This window comes from Schistocerca gregaria, chromosome 10 (genome assembly GCF_023897955.1).
Source record: "Schistocerca gregaria isolate iqSchGreg1 chromosome 10, iqSchGreg1.2, whole genome shotgun sequence".
Lineage (NCBI taxonomy): Eukaryota > Metazoa > Arthropoda > Insecta > Orthoptera > Acrididae > Schistocerca > Schistocerca gregaria.
In genome coordinates this window covers 222,387,588-222,409,339 of record NC_064929.1, presented here as the reverse complement: position 1 = coordinate 222,409,339, position 21,752 = coordinate 222,387,588, and the positions used below count along the sequence as shown (strand labels likewise).

The window sequence follows — 21,752 nt, the reverse complement described above, 5'->3', positions numbered from 1 at the left end:
GATGGCATCTGGCCCTGGGGCACAGGATTGGGATGAACTGAGAGCACGATCTATCTCACTCGTAGTTAAGGCGGCATTGTAGCACTCACGATTCGGAAAAGAGAAGGGCAATGCTCGAGCCTCCTCTGCTCGTTTCCGATGGAGGAAGGCAGGGTGATAGTAGGGAGAGCTAGAAACTTGCGCAAAATGGCGGCCCGAGGTGCTGGAGATAGCAATAGGGTCCACGATGACACGGTCTGCCACTGTAAGGCCGGAAATTGGGGAATGGATCTCGGTCCCAGAGAGCCATCGGAGGTTGGCCTACAAGACAGAGGAAGGGGAGGAACTCGTGAATGAAATCCACCTAGCTCGTTTGCTATCCGAAAGAACGCGACGACACTTTGCAGGCATCTTTCTGTAATGGCCGGCCGAGGTGGGCGAGCGGTTCTAGGCGCTACAGTCTGGAACCGCGCGACCGCGACGGTCGCAGGTTCGAATCCTGCCTCGGGCACGGATGTGCGTGATGTCCTTAGGTTAGTTAGGTTTAAGTAGTTCTAAGTTCTAGGGGACTGATGACCACAGCAGTTGAGTCCCATAGTGCCCAGGCGCCATTTGAACCATTTTCTATAATGAATGCAGTTTGCCCTCGTAGGATGACGGTTGAAAATGTGGAGAGCAAGTCACCGTGCGCGAATTCTATCGCGGCATGCCTCAGTCCACCGAGGGACTGGGACACCATGTGGTAAAGAGGAAGTGCGAGGAATGGGATGTTCTACACCACTAAGGTTAGCGTCGGTGAGATAGTTCACCTGGACATCACAACTGGGGAAATCTTGTTCTTCGAAGGTCGCCAGGGAGAAATAAAGCTGCGTCAGCCTCAGTAACCTGGCATTTAGGCGTGCACGCGGGTGGGGTAGGAGTCACATGGGAAGTGGTCACTCGAGTAGGTGTCAGAAAGAATGGACCTCTCAAGACGACGGGCAAGCTGGGCAGTGCAAAAGGGTAGGTCCAAATGGGAATAGGTGTGCGAGGAGTCGGAAAGGAAAGTGGGTGTTCCAGTGTTAAGGCAGAAGAGGTTATATTGGCAAAGGAGGCCAGCCAAGAGGGCACCTCCTGACAGGTCGTGCGAGAGGATGCACATTAAAGTCACGAGTAGCAAAAATGGGAGTGGTAGCTGCCCAATAAGCTGGAGGAAGTCTGGCCTGATGACATCAAATGACGGAGTCACATAAATGGTACAGAGGGAAAAAGTCAGGCGGGGAAGGAAAAGGTGAACAGCGACAGCTTGAAGATGGGTTGTCAGGGAGATGGGTTGACTATGAATGTCGTCCTATGTGAGCAGCATGATGCCCCTATGAGATGGAATGCCCATCTCAGGGGGAACGTCAAAACGAATCGGTAATGTGAAAGCTAGTCGTGAGGGAGCAACTCCGTTTTCTGAAGGCAGAGTACAAGGGGAAGCTGTGATGCTAAAAGCAGCTGTAAATCCTGTTTGTGGGGCCGAAGGCCGCGAACGTTCCATTGGAGGACAGGGATGAGGAGGAACGGATGGAGGGGTGTGAGCTCGGCGGCCGGCGAGCGACAGCCGGTGGAGAGGCGCCACGAGAGGGCACAGGAGCAGCAGCAGGAGCAGGAGCAGGAGCAGGAGCAGGAGCAGGAGCACGAGCAGCAGCAGGAGCATCACACACCACCACTGGCTAGCTGCGCTCAACGTCCAACAGGGTCTTCGAGTTGGCGAAGGACAAGGAGAAGGCCACTGGCCTTCGGTGGACTTCTTCGAGCCTTTCCGGTTGGTGGAAGTCTCGAGTGTGGTTTAGCTGGACGGACCAAGTCTTCACGGCAGTACTCCTTGTGTCCTTTCCTGCCTACTGCTTATGTAGCTGGTGGATTCGCCGCTCGAGGCGAGAGTTTGACGGTTTGTTGCACAGCAGGACAGGGGGATGGAGATGCTGCCTTGACACCGGGCCATTTCACAACCTCAGAGCTGAGCTGGAGGTCACACGTCTGCGTGGCCACGTCCTTCACGGAGCGAGGGGTTACAAGAACAGAACTGTAGGTGCCAGACGGGAGAACACAGGGTTTGCGCCTAGTCGGTAACTTGCGAGCTACGGAGTGAGACACTTTTTCCTTTTTCCGAATCTCATCGAGATACACGGGACAATAGCGAGAGGAGTTGATACAGCGGGGAGAACGAGGCGGACAATCGCCCTCGTGTGCACCCCTACCACGGGTGACACACTTGGCTGGGTGTGACGGCAGCACCCGTCTATCAGAGGTGAGGAAGAGTGCGGGTGGGCACTAAGGAGGTATCTATCTTTCTCATTACACGATGGAAAGCAGTGACAACCTCATCAATGAGGTCAGACTGGATTTTGGCGTCGGTCAGACCTCCGAGCAGCTCGGTATAAGTTACACCACGGGAAGAATTCAAAGTTCTACGGGCATCGACACGGACAGGCTAGCGAGGCAGCAAGCAGTTGTTGCACTTGAAAATCAGAAGCAGTCTCCAAAAGCAAAGTGCCATTCCGTAAACGAGAGCAAGATTTCACAGGGCCAGCAATTGCATCAACACGTTTCTGAATAATAAACGGATTTACCGTGGCGAATGACCGACTGTCTTCAGTACACAAAACCACGAGGAACCTCCGTGCTGCACGACTGCTCTTCGAATCATTAGCTTCATTATGTTTACATTTCGTAGATATCGAAGGGGAAGACGATTGACTCATTGCGAGAAAATCCCTCCACAATTGCCAGCGTCTCTGGTGGCACGGTTCTCCCAACTGCGAGATTCCTTTACAAGGGGGCGCACCAACCTTAGGTGATTGTTCACGCCTCCTTAACTTATAACAGAGGGGCCAACTGGCAATTTGGGAAGGTTGCCCGAGCTGCAATCACCCCTCCCTGGGCCCGGCCTGTACCAGAGGGTACGTGCGAATCCTACCTGTCGACCCGGGGCTGGGAAGTACAGGTTACCCAGTCACCTCTTACGTGTCAGACGCACGGGCCGGCCTTGAGGAGCACGCAGGGAGGAAGAAGAAAACCTCGAACACCGTAGCGGAGGAACGAGACAAGGGAAATGAAGAAAGGAAGAGGGAGTGAAAAACAAAGGTGAGACTGTTCTTACGTCAGCAACAAACAATGCAGACATTCCCAGTAACATCCTAGACGTGCTCTCCGAGGGAGGGGAAAAACAATAGCAAGAGGACAGATATGCAGCACAGAAGGGCTGTAAACTCCGAGGCCCCACGGTAGCCAAGCACGAACCCGCCAAAGACTGGCGAGCCCCCTGGAGCGCAGTGGAGTGTGCACCGATACGAAACTTCCCGGCAGGTAAAACTGTGTGCTGGACCGAGACTCGAACTCGGGACCTTCGCCTTTCGCGGGCAAGTGCGCTATCGACTGGAAGGTGGGAGGCGAGGTACTGGCCGAAGTAAGGCTGTGAGGATGGGGCACGAGTTGTGCTCGGGTGCCTCAGTTTGTAGAGCACTTGCCCGCGAAAGGCGAAGGTCCCGAGTTCGAGTCTCTGTCTGGCACACAGTTTAATCTGCCAGGAAGTTTCAACCTGAAGATTAAAGAACACGAAAGATGAATACTACATACCTATTTACATGAAAAGACAAAAGCTAATGTTAATTTCACATATTCCAACTACAATGGTTTTCATGGTAGAGAAACACTCAGAAATGTTAAACATATTTTTATTTTAGAGATTATTGAGGGAGAGGGCTGTGCTACCACACTTGTCACAAAAGAAGTGAATTTATACTACACCCAAGTGCCAAAGGTGACTGTGATATTGTAGTGACACATCACCATACAGAAATTAAGTTTACAACACTTATTTACACTGATCATATTTCTGCAATGAAGAAATGGAGATGTGAGTAAAGTATCTTGGAAGCTCATTAATCAGTACTGGAAAGCACCATCAAACACGAATACAAAAGAAACAGGCATATTGCATGAGGGAGAATACAAAAGAAGTAACCATATTGAACGACGGAAAATTAACAGAAATAAAATGGAAATGCCATGTGGCTAGGGCCTGCCATCGGGTAGACCGTTTGCCTGGTGAAAGTCTTTCGAGTTGACACGCTACTTTGGCAACTTGTATGTTGGTGGGGATGAAATGGTGACGATAAGGACAACATGACACCCAGTCCCTGAGCAGAGAAAATCTCTGACCCAGCTGGGAATCGAACCCGGACCGTTGAGTACGACATTCCGTCGCGCCGACCACTTTGCTACTGTGAGCCGACAATTAATAGAGTGACATTTTTAATAAATATTCATGTGGAATCCCAGTTGAATCTGTTGACCAAAACAGTCAGCTAAACATTTGCTGACCCCAAAGTATAAACTTGGAATTCAGAGCTGTCAGTGAATACGAATTAAGTTGAATAATCGACACATTAAAGACCCAGCACTCAGCTGGTTAGGGTGAGATATGTAGTGCTTTGGTTAAGAAGTGTCACAAAGAATTAGTTAAACCTATTACCTATCTCATTAACTGCTGTATTAGTCCAATTTCATTAATCCCCATATTTAGCAAAATCTTTGAATATGTTTTGCTTTCACTACATAGTGACTATTAAAAAAAATATTATCATCATCAATCTACTTACAGAAACACAGCGCATTTCCAGGAAAAACCACTGTCACAGCAATCTCGGAATTTTTTACATAGTGTATATAGTGTAATAGATGAAGGAAATTTGGCAACAGGCACATTCCTTGATCTTGCTAAAGCATTTGATTCGGTTAAACATGACTTATTAATAAAGAAACTTCAGGCATATAGCTTAAAATCTCCAGCAATACTATTGCTGCCAATTTCCTGTCAAACCGGAAGCAATACAGAAACCTAACCTATCAGATTAATGAGCACATTGTAATCTCCCAGTCTACTAGTGAGAGGGTGAATTCGTGGTCTCTCTCTCTTCCTAGTCTGTCTCTCTGCTGTCATCCAGCCACAAAAATCCAAAACTGTGAGCTCTGAATGCAAGTGTTAACAAATCACAATTATCATCATCTAAAAGTTTCTAGAAAATGCAATTACATACATGACCACAATATTAGACATAAAAATAACTACTTTAGGCAAAGAACTAATCTAAATATGACAGACCACAACCCACACACCAGTAGTCAAGTCTGGTTTAACAAAATGCCAAAAAGACTTGTATGTGCATGGTGTAAATATCTTGAAAAGGAAAAATTATTCTTGACAAAGTAATAGTTATACTCACTTTCTTATTTTTCAGTTGAAAACATGTGAGCTCGCATTCTTTATTGGAAATTAGACATTTTTATTGTATACCTACTTTTGGAGCTTTAAGTTCCATTTTGTGTGCTTGTATTGCAGTTTTATTAATTTATATCAACTATCTATTTTGTTTGTATTTTAAAAGAAATTTTCAGAACAATGTAAAACATACTGACATTTTTAAAAGTCGTCATGTTTCTTGAACTCTATGCAAAGAAAGCAATAAATTAATTAATTAATAAATGCCATATAATACATAACACAATATTTGTTGTAATCAATAATGTGTGTATCAGTCAGTTCTAGTAAGAAACTTGTCTGTGGAGTAGAATGAATTCACCACCAATAAATCCTTTAGGATCCTCTGAAACCAAGTTTTAACTGCCAAGTTCTGTGACAGTAGTGAACGCCTTTCTGAGACATAGAAAGATACTTTAAATCTTTGTGAAGATTATTCTTACTTCTAGGGCAGTTTCCACGAATAGAGCTAATGGCTGTTAATGACAAATTTTATTAAGAAATAAGTATATTGGGAAGTAGTAGTTGGTACCCCCCATCCCTCAAACAGACCTTTGCAGGTCGGTTCTTGGTTCACACCACAAATAACTGATACTACACACCTTTGGACCAGGAAAACTGCACTTAGGATTGACGAATTATCCCATTCTTTTATGACATTAGGGAGTGTTCCTCCCACCTGAATTTGCTATGACGTACTACTCCCAAGAGTGTTAATGTACATTGGGCTAAAGGAGACCACTCACAAAACAACAGAGGTGTCAATTTGCCGATAGGAACAAACGAGAGAGAGAGAGAGAGAGAGAGAGAGAGAGAGAGAGAGAGAGAGAGAGAGAGAGAGAGAGAGATATTCCAGAAGCTAGCAAGTTTTCTTTCTGTTGTGTGTGTTCCGCTTTATGACTCAGTGCTTCTGCTAATCGGAGAGTGGCCTCATTTACTCTTACAGTTACTTACATTCCATTAGAACTTTCCAATGTATGAATATAGAGTGAATGTACACTGATAGATAAGATAAAAACAACAAATATACAGGGTCAGCTACTTTGCAGTATTTTAACTTTCATTTGATAATACAAGGTTTGATAGCTTCACATAGTAAAAAGACTTAGTTAAGTCATTCACACACAATGTCCCGAGAACTGAATAATCGAGAAGAGCATCGAGGAAAGTGGAACACGTCGAGTTAAACGTTAAAGGGCAAATGGGGCCACTGCAGTCAGAATTTGGAGACTTCTGTCAGTTGCCTGTAATCCTGTAAAACCTGTTTAAGATGGATATTGATGTTAACCATAATTTACAATGCAGAGTCCAGATATTCTGAAAAGTTATAGGATAGTTCAGTGAGGTACCAGTTTGCTTTGTTTGTGTATATCTGGGAATATTGTATTTTGTGCCTGATGTCCATTGGCAACTTATTTTAGACTTTTGCATCAGAACATATACTTACATTCTAGGTAGGGTTATAAAGTTACGTGGAAATTATTTTTGCCTTCAGTATATAATTCTGAATTGGACAGTTCATCAAATTTCACCTTAACCACAAAGAACCCTATCAGAATGACTGTCGGAATTGAAGTACGAGAATCCTCTGTTCCAACGCTGGATGCGCATTCCCTCATTAACTTTGGATGATCTATTCTTACTGCAATCTTTTTTCACCTCAGTTATTGTGCAAACAACACTGCCTGCAAAGAAGAAGGGAGCAGAACACAGCTTTCCGTTTACGTATCTACTCTCGGGTGCCACCTCGCTCTATTTTTCCCACAAAAACTCCACACGTCGAGTCTCACCCAGTGTGAGGAGATAACGAATGGCAGACTTCCATTCCCCACACAGAGGAGATGCCAAATGGCAAACAGATGCACTAAAGGAAGGGGGGTGGGGGGGTGGGGTGGGGGGGGGCGGGGGGGGGGCAGACACTGGCCAGCAGAGACTGAGGGCGGGCAGTTACACGAATCGTGGAGGGAGGGTTCCCACCCACTCAGCTGCTGTCGGCGGACAGCACAAGCCGCGAGGGAATTGTCTGACAAAGTAAAGTACGTACTCTATGGCAGATGGGAGGTTTGTCTGTCCCTAGAATTGCATTCTACTTTTTGCATTCTCTGCAACCTGTAAGTCAGTTTTATTTGTTTGGAATTGTGTAATAAGAATTTTTTGTAAATTTTTAGCCGGAGCCAGATGTAGGCCTGCTTCACTATTTACCCGTTCTTATGAGGTCCGGACACGTTCAGACCTTCCGCTTTCTACTGCTATTTCCGATTTATGTATTCACGAAATGTGTGTAAGTGTACACCTGTCTCTGGCTAAACGCCATTAGTTAACAATCAGATAACGTAGCACTACCGAGTTGTGAGGACGTCGCTGTTCCGTACAGCCCCAGACACCTTACTGTACATCTTATTGCACTATTTAGGGCAGCCACCGGAGTGCATCGGGATGCCCGTATATCGCGAAACGAGGAACGTACGTGAAAGGCCCTGTGAGCGCGGCCGTTACTGCCCGGAAGGTGGGAGAGTGTGTCACGAATGTGCAGAAGAAAGGGCGACACCCTGTCACCGAGAATGTCCAGGTAAGAGTCTCGGTTCTAGTGGGCACTAACCAGAACGAGTGGGGGACAGAGTCACACCACGAAAAATGTTTCCAGTGTGTTACAGAACCACATCTAGCACAAACTACTCTCCGTACGAGCTGACGTCTCACAGGGCTGCCAGGGCATTCGATGCTTTACGTCGCTCGAACGAGATGCAAAATTGTGACTCGTCAAATCTGACTACTCGCCCACTGTCCGGTTTCTCGAGTTGTGAAGCTCTGTTCTCCACTGTTGGTGCAGTCGCCTCCCGTGAAGTGTCGGACTCCGAGTTTCCGTCGCGAGCAGCTCCTTTTGCGACGTTCTCTCGTAAACTGACTGCGACGAGCCAGAGTCGACTGATGGCAGCATTTCCCGTAGTCGAAAGTGCAGGACAATCGTCTCCGGTTCCCGTCAGTTAGAAACCTTCTGACAGTGCCATTCTCGTGTCGCACCGGAGGGACCCGAATGGTAAGCTGTTCACGAAATGAGGTCGTTTGTTCCCCCCGATTGGATTACATTGTAGAGGTGAGTGTCTCAGTTACATAGTATTTTATTAAATTTGATTACCAATTTTCAGTTTGTAGAAAGTGTCATATTTAAAAATTAAGCAGCATAATGTAGGCACGTAGTCAGTATACCTAACTGCACCTACTGTCTACGGGCCTACACGAGCTTCTAAATTTTTAGATTTGACACTGGCTGCAAACCTAAAGTCAGTACTGAAATTTAATGAAATATTACGTGACCGAGACTACAATTTTTATAATCTCGTAGACACGGGAGACAATCTGCGTCGATACGCCGACTTGTCGGCCGCCTCTGGCGGCGGTGTGGTGACGGGGCCGTCTAAACGAGATACTTCCTCTCTCCGCTTGTGACACATCTTCGCGCAAACCGACCTCACTGTGGAGATTCTGTACAACTGACCGGTACACACCACTTCACTGCCGCAACCCGCGTCTTCGGTGGGGTGTCACGCGATCGCCGAGTACCGATTTTACACTGTGCCTAATGACTTCAACGTAGACGGGATGTTAAAACCTATCCTTCCTTCCTTCCTGTTTTACACCGTCTGCAGAGCTGCTAAGCCATCAGTGTCCTGCTTTAAGGAGGCGGCGACTAATTTTTGTCTCATAAGCTTATGGTCTCTAATATAGCTGACATATACCTCTCAAGGGGGTCAGCAACTGTATGGATATTTAAAATAATTCTCATTTATTGTTCAATCTCGGCTACTATTTTATGTAAATGACATTTTGATGACTTAATTGTTTTCAATGTAAGAAGTACTCCGATAGGAAGTTTCGAATAGACGTGTCGGCTGGTACAACTACTTATTTCTGAAGACGATGAAGTGTGATCGAAAAATGTCATCTGACGTAAAAAAAAAATAAACCCCACAGGTAGTCGTGATAGGCAGACTGGTCAGGAGGTCCTCCGCCGAACCCGAGGCGGACTGCGGCACTCATCTGCCGAAGGGGCTGCCGCCCCCCACCACACCGGGACTCTCGACTGCGGCCACCTCTGCGGCCTCCGAGCCTGAACCACAAGCAGCGGCCTCAGCAGCTCAGGAGCCCGGGAGCCCCACGTCCACCGCGGCTTAGCCGTCACCGGGGGGACGTGGGAGTCCGAGCGTGGGGCAGCGCAGCTCCACGTCACGCGTCACACACACCGCGTTTCCTGACGTGAGCACCTGCTAAATAAGGAACGAGACTCGAGCAATTTATGACATACATTAATGACAACCTTTATATCTCCTAACCTGTTGTTAATACTACTTTTCAGAAAATTTCATATCTATTTACTGATGTAAATGTATTATATTGATGCAATAAAAATGTGTTACTAAGTGAACAATTTGTTAGAATGTACTTCGGATACGTATTGCATGACATTTTCCTTACACGTGTAAGAATGAACCTCGGGGAATTGTAGTGTTTAATTCTCGTGTCCCTGTACATCTTAGTTAATTATACCCTAAATGGAACAGTAAAAATTTAAGAGGCGGCCTTAGGAAATGTGTGAGAATCAAGACGTCACGTCACGTCACGTCACGTCGCTCGGGTCTGCAGCCGAGCTGTCATCTTCCCTCCATATGTGCACCTACACCTCTACATGTCACGTGACCTCTCAGGTGGAACTATCTGTGCCGCAGTCAGTTCTCCATTTCAGTCGTGTACGCATCGCGGGAAGAACGACTGCCGCTAAGTCTCCGTGCGGGCTCAGATCCGATTTTATCTTCCTCGTCTTTTCACGAGATACGTGTTGGAGGAAGCAATACATTTGTCAACTGTTCTAGGAGCTTACACACTCGCAATGTTCCGACAATAAATCACACAGTGACAGAGTATGCCTCTATCGCGTTATCTGCCACCGGAGGTCGTCCGTCTCTCTGATGCTTTTCTGCTCGTTAACCTTTAACAAAACGTATCACTTTTCTTTGCATCTCCTATATTTTCCCTATCGGTATTACCTGGTACAAATACCGTGCCGTACTGGCTAGCAGTATCCAATTACTGGTCGAACGAGTATTTTTAAACCACTTCCTGACGATTCCTTCAGTGAATCTGAGTCTCGTATCTGCCTTACCTGTAGTTAATTTTATGTGATTATTACAGCTCACATCAAAATGGCACCGAGCACTATGGGACTTAACATCTGAGGTCGTCAGTCCCCTAGAACTTTAGAACTACTTAAACCTAACTAACCTAAGGACATCACAGTCATCCGTGCCCGAGGCAGGATTCGAACCTGCGACCGTAGCAGTCGCGCGGTCCCTGACCAAAGTGCCTAGAACAGCTCGGCCACAGCGGCCGACAGCTCGGATCACCCTGTATGCGGGTGCTCCCACCGATTGTCTTGTCACTGTGTAATCGTACAATAATGGGTCTTTAGGTCTACGTATTCGAAATATGTTACACTTTTTTGTGTCGAGCGTTGGTTGGCTCTCCCTGCCCAAAGTGTCGATCCTGTGCAGGTAGCCCTGCAGTTTTCCTCACTTCTCTCTATACAACAGCACCATCTGAAAAGACCTCACGGAGCCTCCGACATTATCTGCAACTTCCGACATTATCTGCAACTTCCGACATTATCTACTACGTCATTTACATACACTGTGTGATCAAAAGTATCCACAAACCCCGGAGGAGAGGACGGGGGGAGGGGTGGGGGGACATTTTTTCATATTAGGTGCATTGTGCTGCCACGTACTGCCAAGTACTCCATCAGCGACCTCAGTAGTCATTAGACACGAAGAGAGAGTAGAATCGGGGGCTCCGCGGAACTCTCAGATCTCCAACATCGTCAGGTGATTGGGTGTCACTCTTGTCATAAGTCTGTACACAATATTTCCACACTTCTAAACATCCCTAGGTCTACTGTTTCCGAAGTGACAGTGAAGTGGAAATGTGAAGGGACACATACAGCACAAAAGAGTACAAGCCGACCTCATCTGTCGACTGACAGAGACCGCCAACAGTTTAAGAGGGTCCTAACGTATAATGGGCAGACATACGGGAATTCCAAACTGCATCAAGATCCACTGCAAGTACAACAACAGTAAAGCGGGAGGTGAGAAAACTCATTTCACAGTCGAGCGGCTGCTCATAAGCCGTACATTTGCCAGCGCCAACAGTAACATTCGGAGGCGATGGTGTTTTTCACGGAGGGGGGCTTGCACCCCTTGTTTTGCGTGGGTCTAACACAGCACAGGCCTACATTGATGTTTTAAGCACCTTTTTGCTCGCCACTGTCGAACGATTCGGGGATGGCGACTGCACCTTTCGACACGATTGAGCACCTGTCCGTGATGCACGGCCTGTTGCATACTGGTTACACGACAGCTACATCCCAGTAATGGACTTGTCTGCACAGCAACTGACCTGAATCCTATACAACACCTTCAGGATGTTTTCGAATGCCAACTTCAGGCCGGGCCTAACTGACCAACACCAAAACCTCTCCTCGACGCAGCACTCCGTGAAGAATGGGCTGCCATTCCCCGAAATACCTTCCAGCACCCGATCGAACACGTCTGCGAGAGCGGAAGTTGTCATCGAGGCTGAGGGAGAGCCGACACCATACCGAATTCGATTATTAGCGACGGAGGATGCCACGGACGTCTAAGTCATTTTCAGCCAGGTGTCCAGGTACTTTTGATCACGTAGTGTATATATCGAGAAAAGTAATGGTCGTACAGCACTGCCAGGAGTACGCATAAAGTTATTTTGTGTCTGAAGACTTCTTTCCATTCAAAATAACGTGCTGAGCTCTGTCAGAAACCCTTCAGCGCAGCTACCAGGTGGTCCGATATTCTGTGCACTCTTATTGTTCGTCGAGTGACAGTGGTCAACTGTATCGAATGCCTTCCGGTAGTCTAGGAACGAGGCACCTACCTTAGCCCCCATATTTTACTGCTTTCAGGTCTTGTGGACGTGCAGAACGAGCTGGGTTCCATACGGTAGTCTTTTTCAGAATCCGTGTTTGTCCCTACAGAGGAGATTTTTGGCCTCCAGAAACGTCGTAACGTGCGAGCAGAAAACTTGTTCCAAAATTTTACAACTGACTGACATAAGATATACGGGCCTATAGAACCGTTCGTCAGCTTGACAACCCTTTCTGAAAAAGGGAACGAACTGTGCTTTTATTTCCAACCGCCAGGAACACTTTACTCCTCCGAAGACACACGGTAAACTGCCAATGGAAGAGGGGCGAGTTCTCACACATACTCCATGTAGAACTGTTGGTACCCCAAAATTTTGACAAGCTCTCACGTGGCGAGCACATATTCTATCGTTCACTGCGGAAGTCCGCACCAATGGCGAGTGACTGAATCCATCTGTGACGTGAGACTACGACAGCCAGAGAGTTTTGCTATAGCTCGTGTGAGGAGGAAATGACGATGCAGCTACAAACACGGAAACCTGTAAATGACGATGCAGCTACAAACACGGAAACCTGTAAACCACAATATAACGCTGCTTTATTAAGCCCTTATAGTCAATTAGATCTCGACAACCTGTCAGAAAAAAATTAAAGGTAGAGTATAACTTCGTCAGTTAAGATGATCGGCAGCAGCTGGAGTCTATCACCTGTGTAAAACATCTGAAGCCAATGATTCTAACAACCCAGTACTATTACTAAAGCTTTTCCACGGGTCAAGTATTCAGCAAAATTTATGTTACTCTGTGGATGTCAGTCTACATTAGTTGTTTGAGAATGAAAATTTAGCTCCTAAGTTTGTGCAGTTAATTGCAGAAGTGTCACCTATCCACAGTCATATCTTCTCTTTCTCATTCTGCAGTTTCAAGCACTCTGCAGCACGAGAAAGACATCGGGTCACAAATTGTAACCACTTTTACTCCGAAGATTTGAAACTGTTATTACAATTCTCATATTATTTACACTCTACAGCAAAATGAAATAGAATTAGACTAACTTTCATTCATTTTGGAAGTAAGTGAATAAACGCTGTTGTTCTACTTATCTAATCAACATTTTTGCCCTCCGCCACACTAGTGTATTTGCCGTACTCATATATTTCTCTCTCATACATTTGTATTCCTTATATAGGTACCTCCGATGTAGAAAAAAATTGAGCAAACTCGAGTTTCCAGAACTCACCTTTTACTGAAAATTCATTTTTAACAAAACTGTTTGTACCTCATGAGGAAGGCAGCTGCTGGAACGACAAACGGGACGTGCTCGTAATTAGGCAAATAGTAGGAAGTCAGCAGAATACGCAACCCTGCAGGATGGCGTGCACTGGAGCCAACACGGTACGGCAAATACGGCCACAGACACCTGTGTCGTCACCGGTTTATTTTTCCGTATCTACGAGAGGCTACTTTTTCTAATGGTAGCTCCTGTTTCTTTTAATGAGTGCTAAGTACTTACGAACTGCAGAAGTGTATTCTTACAATTTTCAGCAGATAATCCCAATTCTCAAACACAAAAAGTGGGTAGATCTAAGATCTTTTCACTAGTTTGTGGACTCAAGACGATAAACTTGCAATATTGACAGTATTGACAGCTGAGGCATCTCTGGTATACGAGACGTATCTTTATACTAAATGACACTGTATATCAACCTCTTAACTTTGAAAAGACTTGTTCATTGACCCCTGGCATTTCATAGTGGGAATTTAATGTAGGGATTACAACAGGTCATATCTACTTTTTTTCTTTCATTCTGGTGGAGGGAGTGCAAAACAGAGCTTTCACAGCAGATGAAATCAGTAAGTTCCTTTAAACTATAATTACTGATATAAAAATATTATACGCAGTTTGTATCAGAGCTGAAACCTGCTCATACAGCATAAAGCACGACATGCTAGATCCCGAGATGGGGAGTAGCGGCTGTCACATTGCCAGAAGGGCCATCTGTCCACCAAGTTAAACTGAAGGTCAATCTGCTACATCCCGGAAAGGTGGACGCTATACCGTACGAGATAAATGCTCGGGAAAAGAAGAACAGGTATCAAAGCTAATACAAGTTCTCAACCACAACTTTCACCCGATTAAGTCTGGATCGGCACTCCAGCAAATCCAGGTGTAAATGGGCATGCAGAAGTATCTGGCAGTGAAGTGTATTAGCTTTCAAAGTGTTTATGATTTTTTTTACATTAAGAAACACATCTGAATAAAAGTTATTGTTCACTTATTATCTTCTCTTATAACTACAACCCTGTTTCACAAACAGTACGTCACGTCAGTCGGAGCCCAGTTATTCTTTCACAAAATGGTAAGACAATTTGAACTGAGCGAATTCCAAGAGGAACTAAAAGTTTGTGGCAAAGCACTCAACATGTAGCTGTTAAACTGTACACAATAACTAAAGTTTTCTGGTAGTTAAATAAATATGCTGAGGCACATCACAAAAACACTACAAACAATCTTTTGAAATATGAACAGTTAAATTGTGTATCTGTAACAACAAGAACTTTACAAGCATAAAAATTAGAAACAGCAGCTCTATAAAAGTAGCAGCTCCCATTTACATTTCATTCATCCAATTATAAATGCGATACTCGAGGATCCGCATTCCGACACCTGTTCGAAGACGAGAAGGGAAGACTCGGGTGAAACGTCTGCAGACGCAGAGTCCGTTGCGACGGAAAATGTGCCACATATGCGTATCCCCCTGTGACACTGAGTATGTATAGCACCGGAAAGCTGTGGTCTTACAGGTCGAGAGTAGCAGTATGGAGGAATGACAAGTACTGGGGAAGCCGAGCGACAAATTTGTGGAATGTTTACTAAGGTTGAAAGTGAAATCAGCCATTCTGTTTCTACTCACGAGGGCAGACTCGTACGAGCTGATTATACTGTGTCAGCTCTTTCTTTTAAAGTACTGAATGCGGCTTCACACCCACTAAAAATTGCCACACAGTTTTGTCTGGTGTGTTGCAAATTTAGCTCTCATTATATACCGCAAATTCTGCTTAAGTCAGGAATTAATTTTCAACTGCCTATTTTTTTGTAGCAGTTAAGATGCAATGTATTATCTCTGAATAGTGTACACGTATAGTAATATCTAATTCATTGGAAATCCTATCTGAAATCTCTAATTAAGTACTGAAATGTAAGACACGAAATGTAGAGGTATTTACCAAATCAAATTTGCAACGCAACAGTACTCGGCACAGACTCATTCTTGAGGTTTAAGGCTACACCACACACCGCAAAAAAGTCCTTTTCAGTCACGGCAATACACCAGCTCACATCTTGGCACTTGTGGTCGCAAAATTATTGGAAATAGGATTCTGACTCTTTTCACATCCCCCTATTCCCTCTACTTTGCTCCCTCTAAATATTATTTGTTCCCCGTTTGAAGAAATGGCTGGCGGGATAAAGAATTTATCCAAATGAGTTGGTGATTGCAGCAACTATTTTGCACACTCTGACAATTCCTATTATTCAGAAGGGATCAACAAATTAGAACAGCGTCGGACAAAGTGTGTAAGTCACACTTTGAAATATTTTGTAGATGTTTATTTGGTACTAATGTCGGACATATGTGAATGTGTGTAGGAACTTGTATCTACATCTACATCTACAACTCACATTTAAGTGCTTGGCAGAGGGTTCATCGAACCACAATCATACTATCTCTCTACTATTCCACTCCCGAACAGCGAGCGGGAAAAACGAACACCTAAACCTTTCTGTTCGAGCTCTGATTTCTCTTATTTTATTTTGATGATCATTCCTACCTATGTAGGTTGGGCTCAACAAAATATTTTCGCATTCGAAAGAGAAAGTTGGTGACTGAAATTTCGTAAAAAGGTCTCGCCGCGACAAAAAAACGTCTATGCTGTAATGACTTCCATCCCAACTCGTGTATCATATCTGCCACACTCTCTCCCCTGTAACGCGATAATACAAAACGAGCTGCCCTTCTTTGCACCCTCTCGATGTCCTCCGTCAATCCCACCTGGTAAGGATCCCACACCGCGCAGCAATATTCTAACAGAGGACGAACGAGTGTAGTGTAAGCTGTCTCTTTAGTGGACTTGTTGCATCTTCTAAGTGTCCTGCCAATGAAACGCAACCTTTGGCTCGCCTTCCCGACAATATTATCTATGTGGTCCTTCCAACTGAAGTTGTTCGTAATTTTAACACCCAGGTACTTAGTTGAATTGACAGCCTTGAGAATTGTACTATTTATCGAGTAATCGAATTCCGACGGATTTCTTTTGGAACTCATGTGGATCATCTCACACTTTTCGTTATTTAGCGTCAACTGCCACCTGACACACCATACAGCAATCTTTTCTAAATCGCTTTGCAGCTGATACTGGTCTTCGGATGACCTTACTAGACGGTAAATTACAGCATCATCTGCGAACGGTCTAAGAGAACTGCTCAGATTGTCACCCAGGTCATTTATATAGATCAGGAACAGTAGAGGTCCCAGGACGCTTCCCTGGGGAACACCTGATATCACTTCAGTTTTACTCGATGATTTGCCGTCTATTACTACGAACTGCGACCTTCCTGACAGGAAATCACGAATCCAGTCGCACAACTGAGACGATACCCCATAGCTCCGCAGCTTGATTAGAAGTCGCTTGTGAGGAACGGTGTCAAAAGCTTTCCGGAAATCTAGAAATACGGAATCAACTTGAGATCCCCGGTCGATAGCGGCCATTACTTCGTGCGAATAAAGAGCTAGCTGCGTTGCACAAGAGCGATGTTTTCTGAATCCATGCTGATTACGTGTCAATAGATCGTTCCCTTCGAGGTGATTCATAATGTTTGAATACAGTATATGCTCCAAAACCCTACTGCAAACCGAAGTCAATGATATAGGTCTGTAGTTAAATGGATTACTCCTACTACCCTTCTTGAACACTGGTGTGACCTGCGCAATTTTCCAATCTGTAGGTACAGATCTATCTGTGAGCGAGCGGTTGTATATGAGTGCTAAGTAGGGAGCTATAGTATCAGCGTAATCTGAAAGGAACCTAATCGGTATACAATCTGGACCTGAAGACTTGCCCGTATCAAGCGATTTGAGTTGCTTCGCAACCCCTAAGGTATCTACTTCTAAGAAACTCATGCTAGCAGATGTTCGTGTTTCAAATTCTGGAATATTCCATTCGTCTTCCCTGGAATTTCGGAAAACTGCGTTCAATAACTCCGCTTTAGCGGCACAGTCGTCGATAACAGTACCATCGGCACTGCGCAGCGAAGGTATTGACTGCGTCTTGACGCTTGTGTACTTTACATACGACCAGAATTTCTTCGGATTTTCTATCAAATTTCGAGACAATGTTTCGTTGTGGAACCTATTAAAGGCATCTCGCATCGAAGTACGTGCCAAATTTCGCACGTCTGTAAATTTTAGCCCATCTTCAGGATTTCGCGTTGTTCTGAACTTCGCATGCTTTTTCCGTTGCCTCTGCAACAGCGTTCGGACCTTTTTTGTGTACCACGGGGGATCCATTCCATCTCTTACCAATTTATGAGTTATGAATATCTCAACTGCTGTTGCTACGATATCTTTGAATTTGAGCCACATCTTGTCTACATTTGCATAGTCAGTTCGGAAGGAATGGAAATTGTCTTTTAGGAAGGCTTCTAGTGGCACTTTATCCGCTTTTTTAAATAAAATTATTTTGCGTTTGTTTCTGATGGATTTGGAAGAAATGGTATTGAGCCTAGCTGCAATGACCTTGTGATCACTAATCCCTGTATCAGTCATGATGCTCTCTATCAGCTCTGGATTGTTTGTGGCCAAGAGGTCAAGTGTGTTTTCGCAACCATTTACAATTCGCGTGGGTTCGTGGACTAACTGCTCGAAATAATTTTCGGAGAATGCATTTAAGGACAATCTCGGAAGACGTTTTCTGCCTACCACCGGTTTTGAACAAGTATTTTTGCCAACATACCGAGGGTAGGTTGAAGTCCCCACCAACTATAACCGTATGAGTGGGGTATTTATTTGTTACGAGACTCAAACTTTCTCTGAACTGTTCCGCAACTGTATCATCGGAGTCTGGGGGTCGGTAGAAGGAGCCAATTATTAACTTAATTCGGCTGTTAAGTATAACCTCCACCCACACCAATTCGCACGGAGTATCTACTTCGACTTCACTACAAGATAAACCACTACTGACAGACACAAACACTCCACCACCAATTCTGCCTAATCCATCTTTCCTGAACACCGTCTGAGACTTCGTAAAAATTTCTGCAGAACTTATTTCAGGCTTTAGCCAGCTTTCTGTACCTATAACGATATCAGCTTCTGTGCTTTCTATTAGCGCTTGAAGCTCAGGGACTTTTCCAGCGCAACTACAACAATTTACAACTAAAATTCCGACTGTTCCTTGATCCAAGCACGTCCTGTAATTGCCAAGCACCCTTTGACATTGCAGCCCATCCCGCACTTTCCCGAGGCCTTCTAACCTAAAAAACCGCCCAGTCCACGCCACACAGCCTCCGCTACCCGTGTAGCCGCCAGCTGAGTGTAGTGAACTCCTGACCTATTCAGCGGAACCCGAAACCCCACCACCCTATGGCGCAAGTCAAGGAATCTGCAGCCAATACGGTCGCAAAACCGTCTGAGCCTCTGATTCAGACCCTCCACCCGGCTCTGCACCAAAGGTCTGCAGTCGGTTCTGTCAACGATGCTGCAGATGGTGAGCTCTGCCTTCATCTCGTAAGCAAGACCGGCAGCCTTCACCAAATCAGATAGCCGCTGGAATCCAGAGAGAATTTCCTCAGATCCAAAGCGACACACGTCATTAGTGCCGACATGTGCCACCACCTGCAGCTGGATGCACCCTGTGCTCTTCATGGCATCCGGAAGGACCCTTTCCACATCAGGAATAACTCCTCCCGGAATGCACACGGGGTGCACACTGGATTTCTTCCCCTCCTTAGCCGCCATATCCCGAAGGGGCCCCATTACGCGCCTAACATTGGAGCTCCCAACTACCAGTAAGCCCACCCTCTGCGATTGCCCGGACCTTGAAGGCTGAGAATGATCCTCTGAAACAGGGCAGGCAGCTGCATCTGGCTCAGCCAGAGACAGTGCCTGAAACCGGTTTGTCAGACGCACCGGGGAGGCTTTCTGATCAGCCTCCGGGGACGCCTTTCGCTGCCTGCCACGCCTTGGAACGACCTCCATCAACCACAGGCGAGGGCTCAGCCCCACTGCGGGCAGCAACCGGGGCAACCACAGCGGCAGACCGATCTGGGGACAGACGGGACGAGGTTGACATCCCCGTGATACCCGAGTCCGGCTCCCCACAGTGGTGCCCATTGGCAACAGCCTCAAGCTGCGCGACCGAAGTCAGCGCCGATTGCAGCTGTGAGCGAAGGGATGCCAAGTCAGCCCTCATCCGAACACAGCAATCGCAGTCCCTGCCCATTCTAATCGATGTTTAACAACCGTTACCGAAACACGAGTCCGTGCCTAGATAACGCAAGCGGAACACGCAAAGAATGTATCAACTAACCTGTACAAATGCCTAACGACTGCACTACAATCTGCTGAATTTACAATTACAGTAACTAAAACTCGAAATTGCACCTCCTATACGAAACTCACACGCAATTTAAATAAGAATCTACGAAGTAAACACTAAAGCGCGATGCTACAACTGTCAAATACTATAATACGCCCGAAATATATGAATTAAACAATGCAAGTACCCAAAAACACGCAAAGAAATTAATTAAACTATCTAACAAATAAGTAAGCTAGGGTTATACGACTTGCTGCTGCAGCTGCTTATCCAACGGCGGCAGGGAGCACACAGTCAAGCAGACAGGGATGCAGCACTTCTACCAAAAAGGACGATGCCAGCAGCGACGAGTGCTCTGCGATCCCCGCCTTAAAGTCGAACTGTGCTCCACGAAATAAGGACGTTTGTGACAGTCGACCGTTACTTTTGCTAAGATGTTAGTCTGCTACAATCTGTCCAAGCTGTAATGTTTCATAAATATATTCAGATGAATTTTGTTCTATCATTTTGTTTTGTGCTCTGAAGGTAAGAGTACTTCTGGCACAAGAACAACCGCTTTGGAAATCGAGTCAACGGAAAGACGACTCACTTTATAGAGGGACTGTACATTTACCAGTTTCCGATTTATAATCTTAGACCAATTTGTCACGGCATCCAAATCTGTCATCCGGAAAGGTGATGAGAGATGCCTGTAACAACCAATCCGTTTCATTGTTTCCTTCGTTTTCCAAACTTTGAGAAGGTGATTTTTTTTTATAGACTAGTACCTTATCTTAGCAACCACTAAATTACAGTTCGGGTTTCAGCATGCTTGCTCTACTGAGAATGGCGTTTGCACAAACTCACCAGATTTTATAAGCATTAAATAATCGAACAGTGCCAGTTGGTATTTTCTGTGGCCTATCTAAGGCATTTGACTGTGTGAATCACAGTATTCTCCAAGATAAACCAATGTTTTAAGGGATTGGTGGTGTAGGCAACCAATGTATTTCGTATGTAACCATAAGAACGCAGAAGGTTGTACTCAGTCTTTCAACCAACATAGAGCAAGAACAAATTCTGACTGGGGAGAAATCACATATTGTGTGTGTGTGTGTGTGTGTGTGTGTGTGTGTGTGTGTGTGTAAGTAAATAAAGTTCTTGAAAGTATCATTGATTGGTTTTCTGTGAATGGTCTTTTGAAGACAACATTTGCAGTTCTGCACATCTACAGGTACTACACCAATGAGAAGTGTAACACACAGTGAGGAAACAATGGATAAGGCAGAAACTTTGAAATTCTTAGGCGGCCATACTGATGAGAATTTAAATTGGAAAAAGCACATTTTGGGACTCCTAAAATGACTTAGTTCAGCCACATTTGTGCTCTGAATCATTGCAAATCTTGCGGGCAGACAGATCACTAAGTTGTCATTTTATGCATATTTTCATTCAATAATATCCTACAAAATGTTCTCAGGTACCTCATCTTTAAGAAAGAAAGCCTTCATTGCACAAAAACATGCCGTAAGAGTAATATGTAGTGCTCACTAACGGTCACCTTGTAGACATCTGTTTGAGGAGTCAGGAATTCTGACTACATCTACAGTACACTCGTTCCTCACGAAGTCTGTTGTAAATAATCCACTACAGTTCAAAAGGAACAATGAAGTACATAGTTACAATGCCAGAAGGAAAAAAAAAAAAAAAAAAGACCGATTACTCCACATTACAGTTGTCTTTAGCACAAAAAGGGGCGCACAATGCTGTAATAAAAATTTTTCATCACTTACCCAGTGATATAAAATGTCTGACGGGCAGCAAAATAAAATTTGATAAAGTGATAAAGTTTCTCCTTGACAACTACTCCTATCCTGTAGAAGATTTTTGTATTACAGTAATGTATAAAAGGTGAAGAGTAGGAAATGCTAACTCTCATATGTTTAACACAATTTACAAT

General features: G+C 45.1%; 1 protein-coding gene across 2 annotated transcripts in view; it reads left to right on the top strand.

Annotated features, from left to right (window-relative positions):
- Window positions 1-9,692, top strand: part of LOC126293562 (translation initiation factor IF-2-like) — an 89,371-nt gene extending 79,679 nt beyond the window's left edge. Inside the window, exon 7 of one of the 2 annotated variants that reach the window (XM_049986841.1) lies at window positions 9,243-9,692. In XM_049986841.1, the coding sequence (XP_049842798.1) occupies window positions 9,243-9,439 (197 nt within the window). In that variant the 3' untranslated portion in view covers window positions 9,440-9,692. Of the gene's footprint in view, window positions 1-9,238 lie in introns of both variants that reach the window. The other variant, XM_049986840.1, reaches the window with a different exon arrangement.
- Window positions 9,693-21,752: the final 12,060 nt, after the last annotated feature.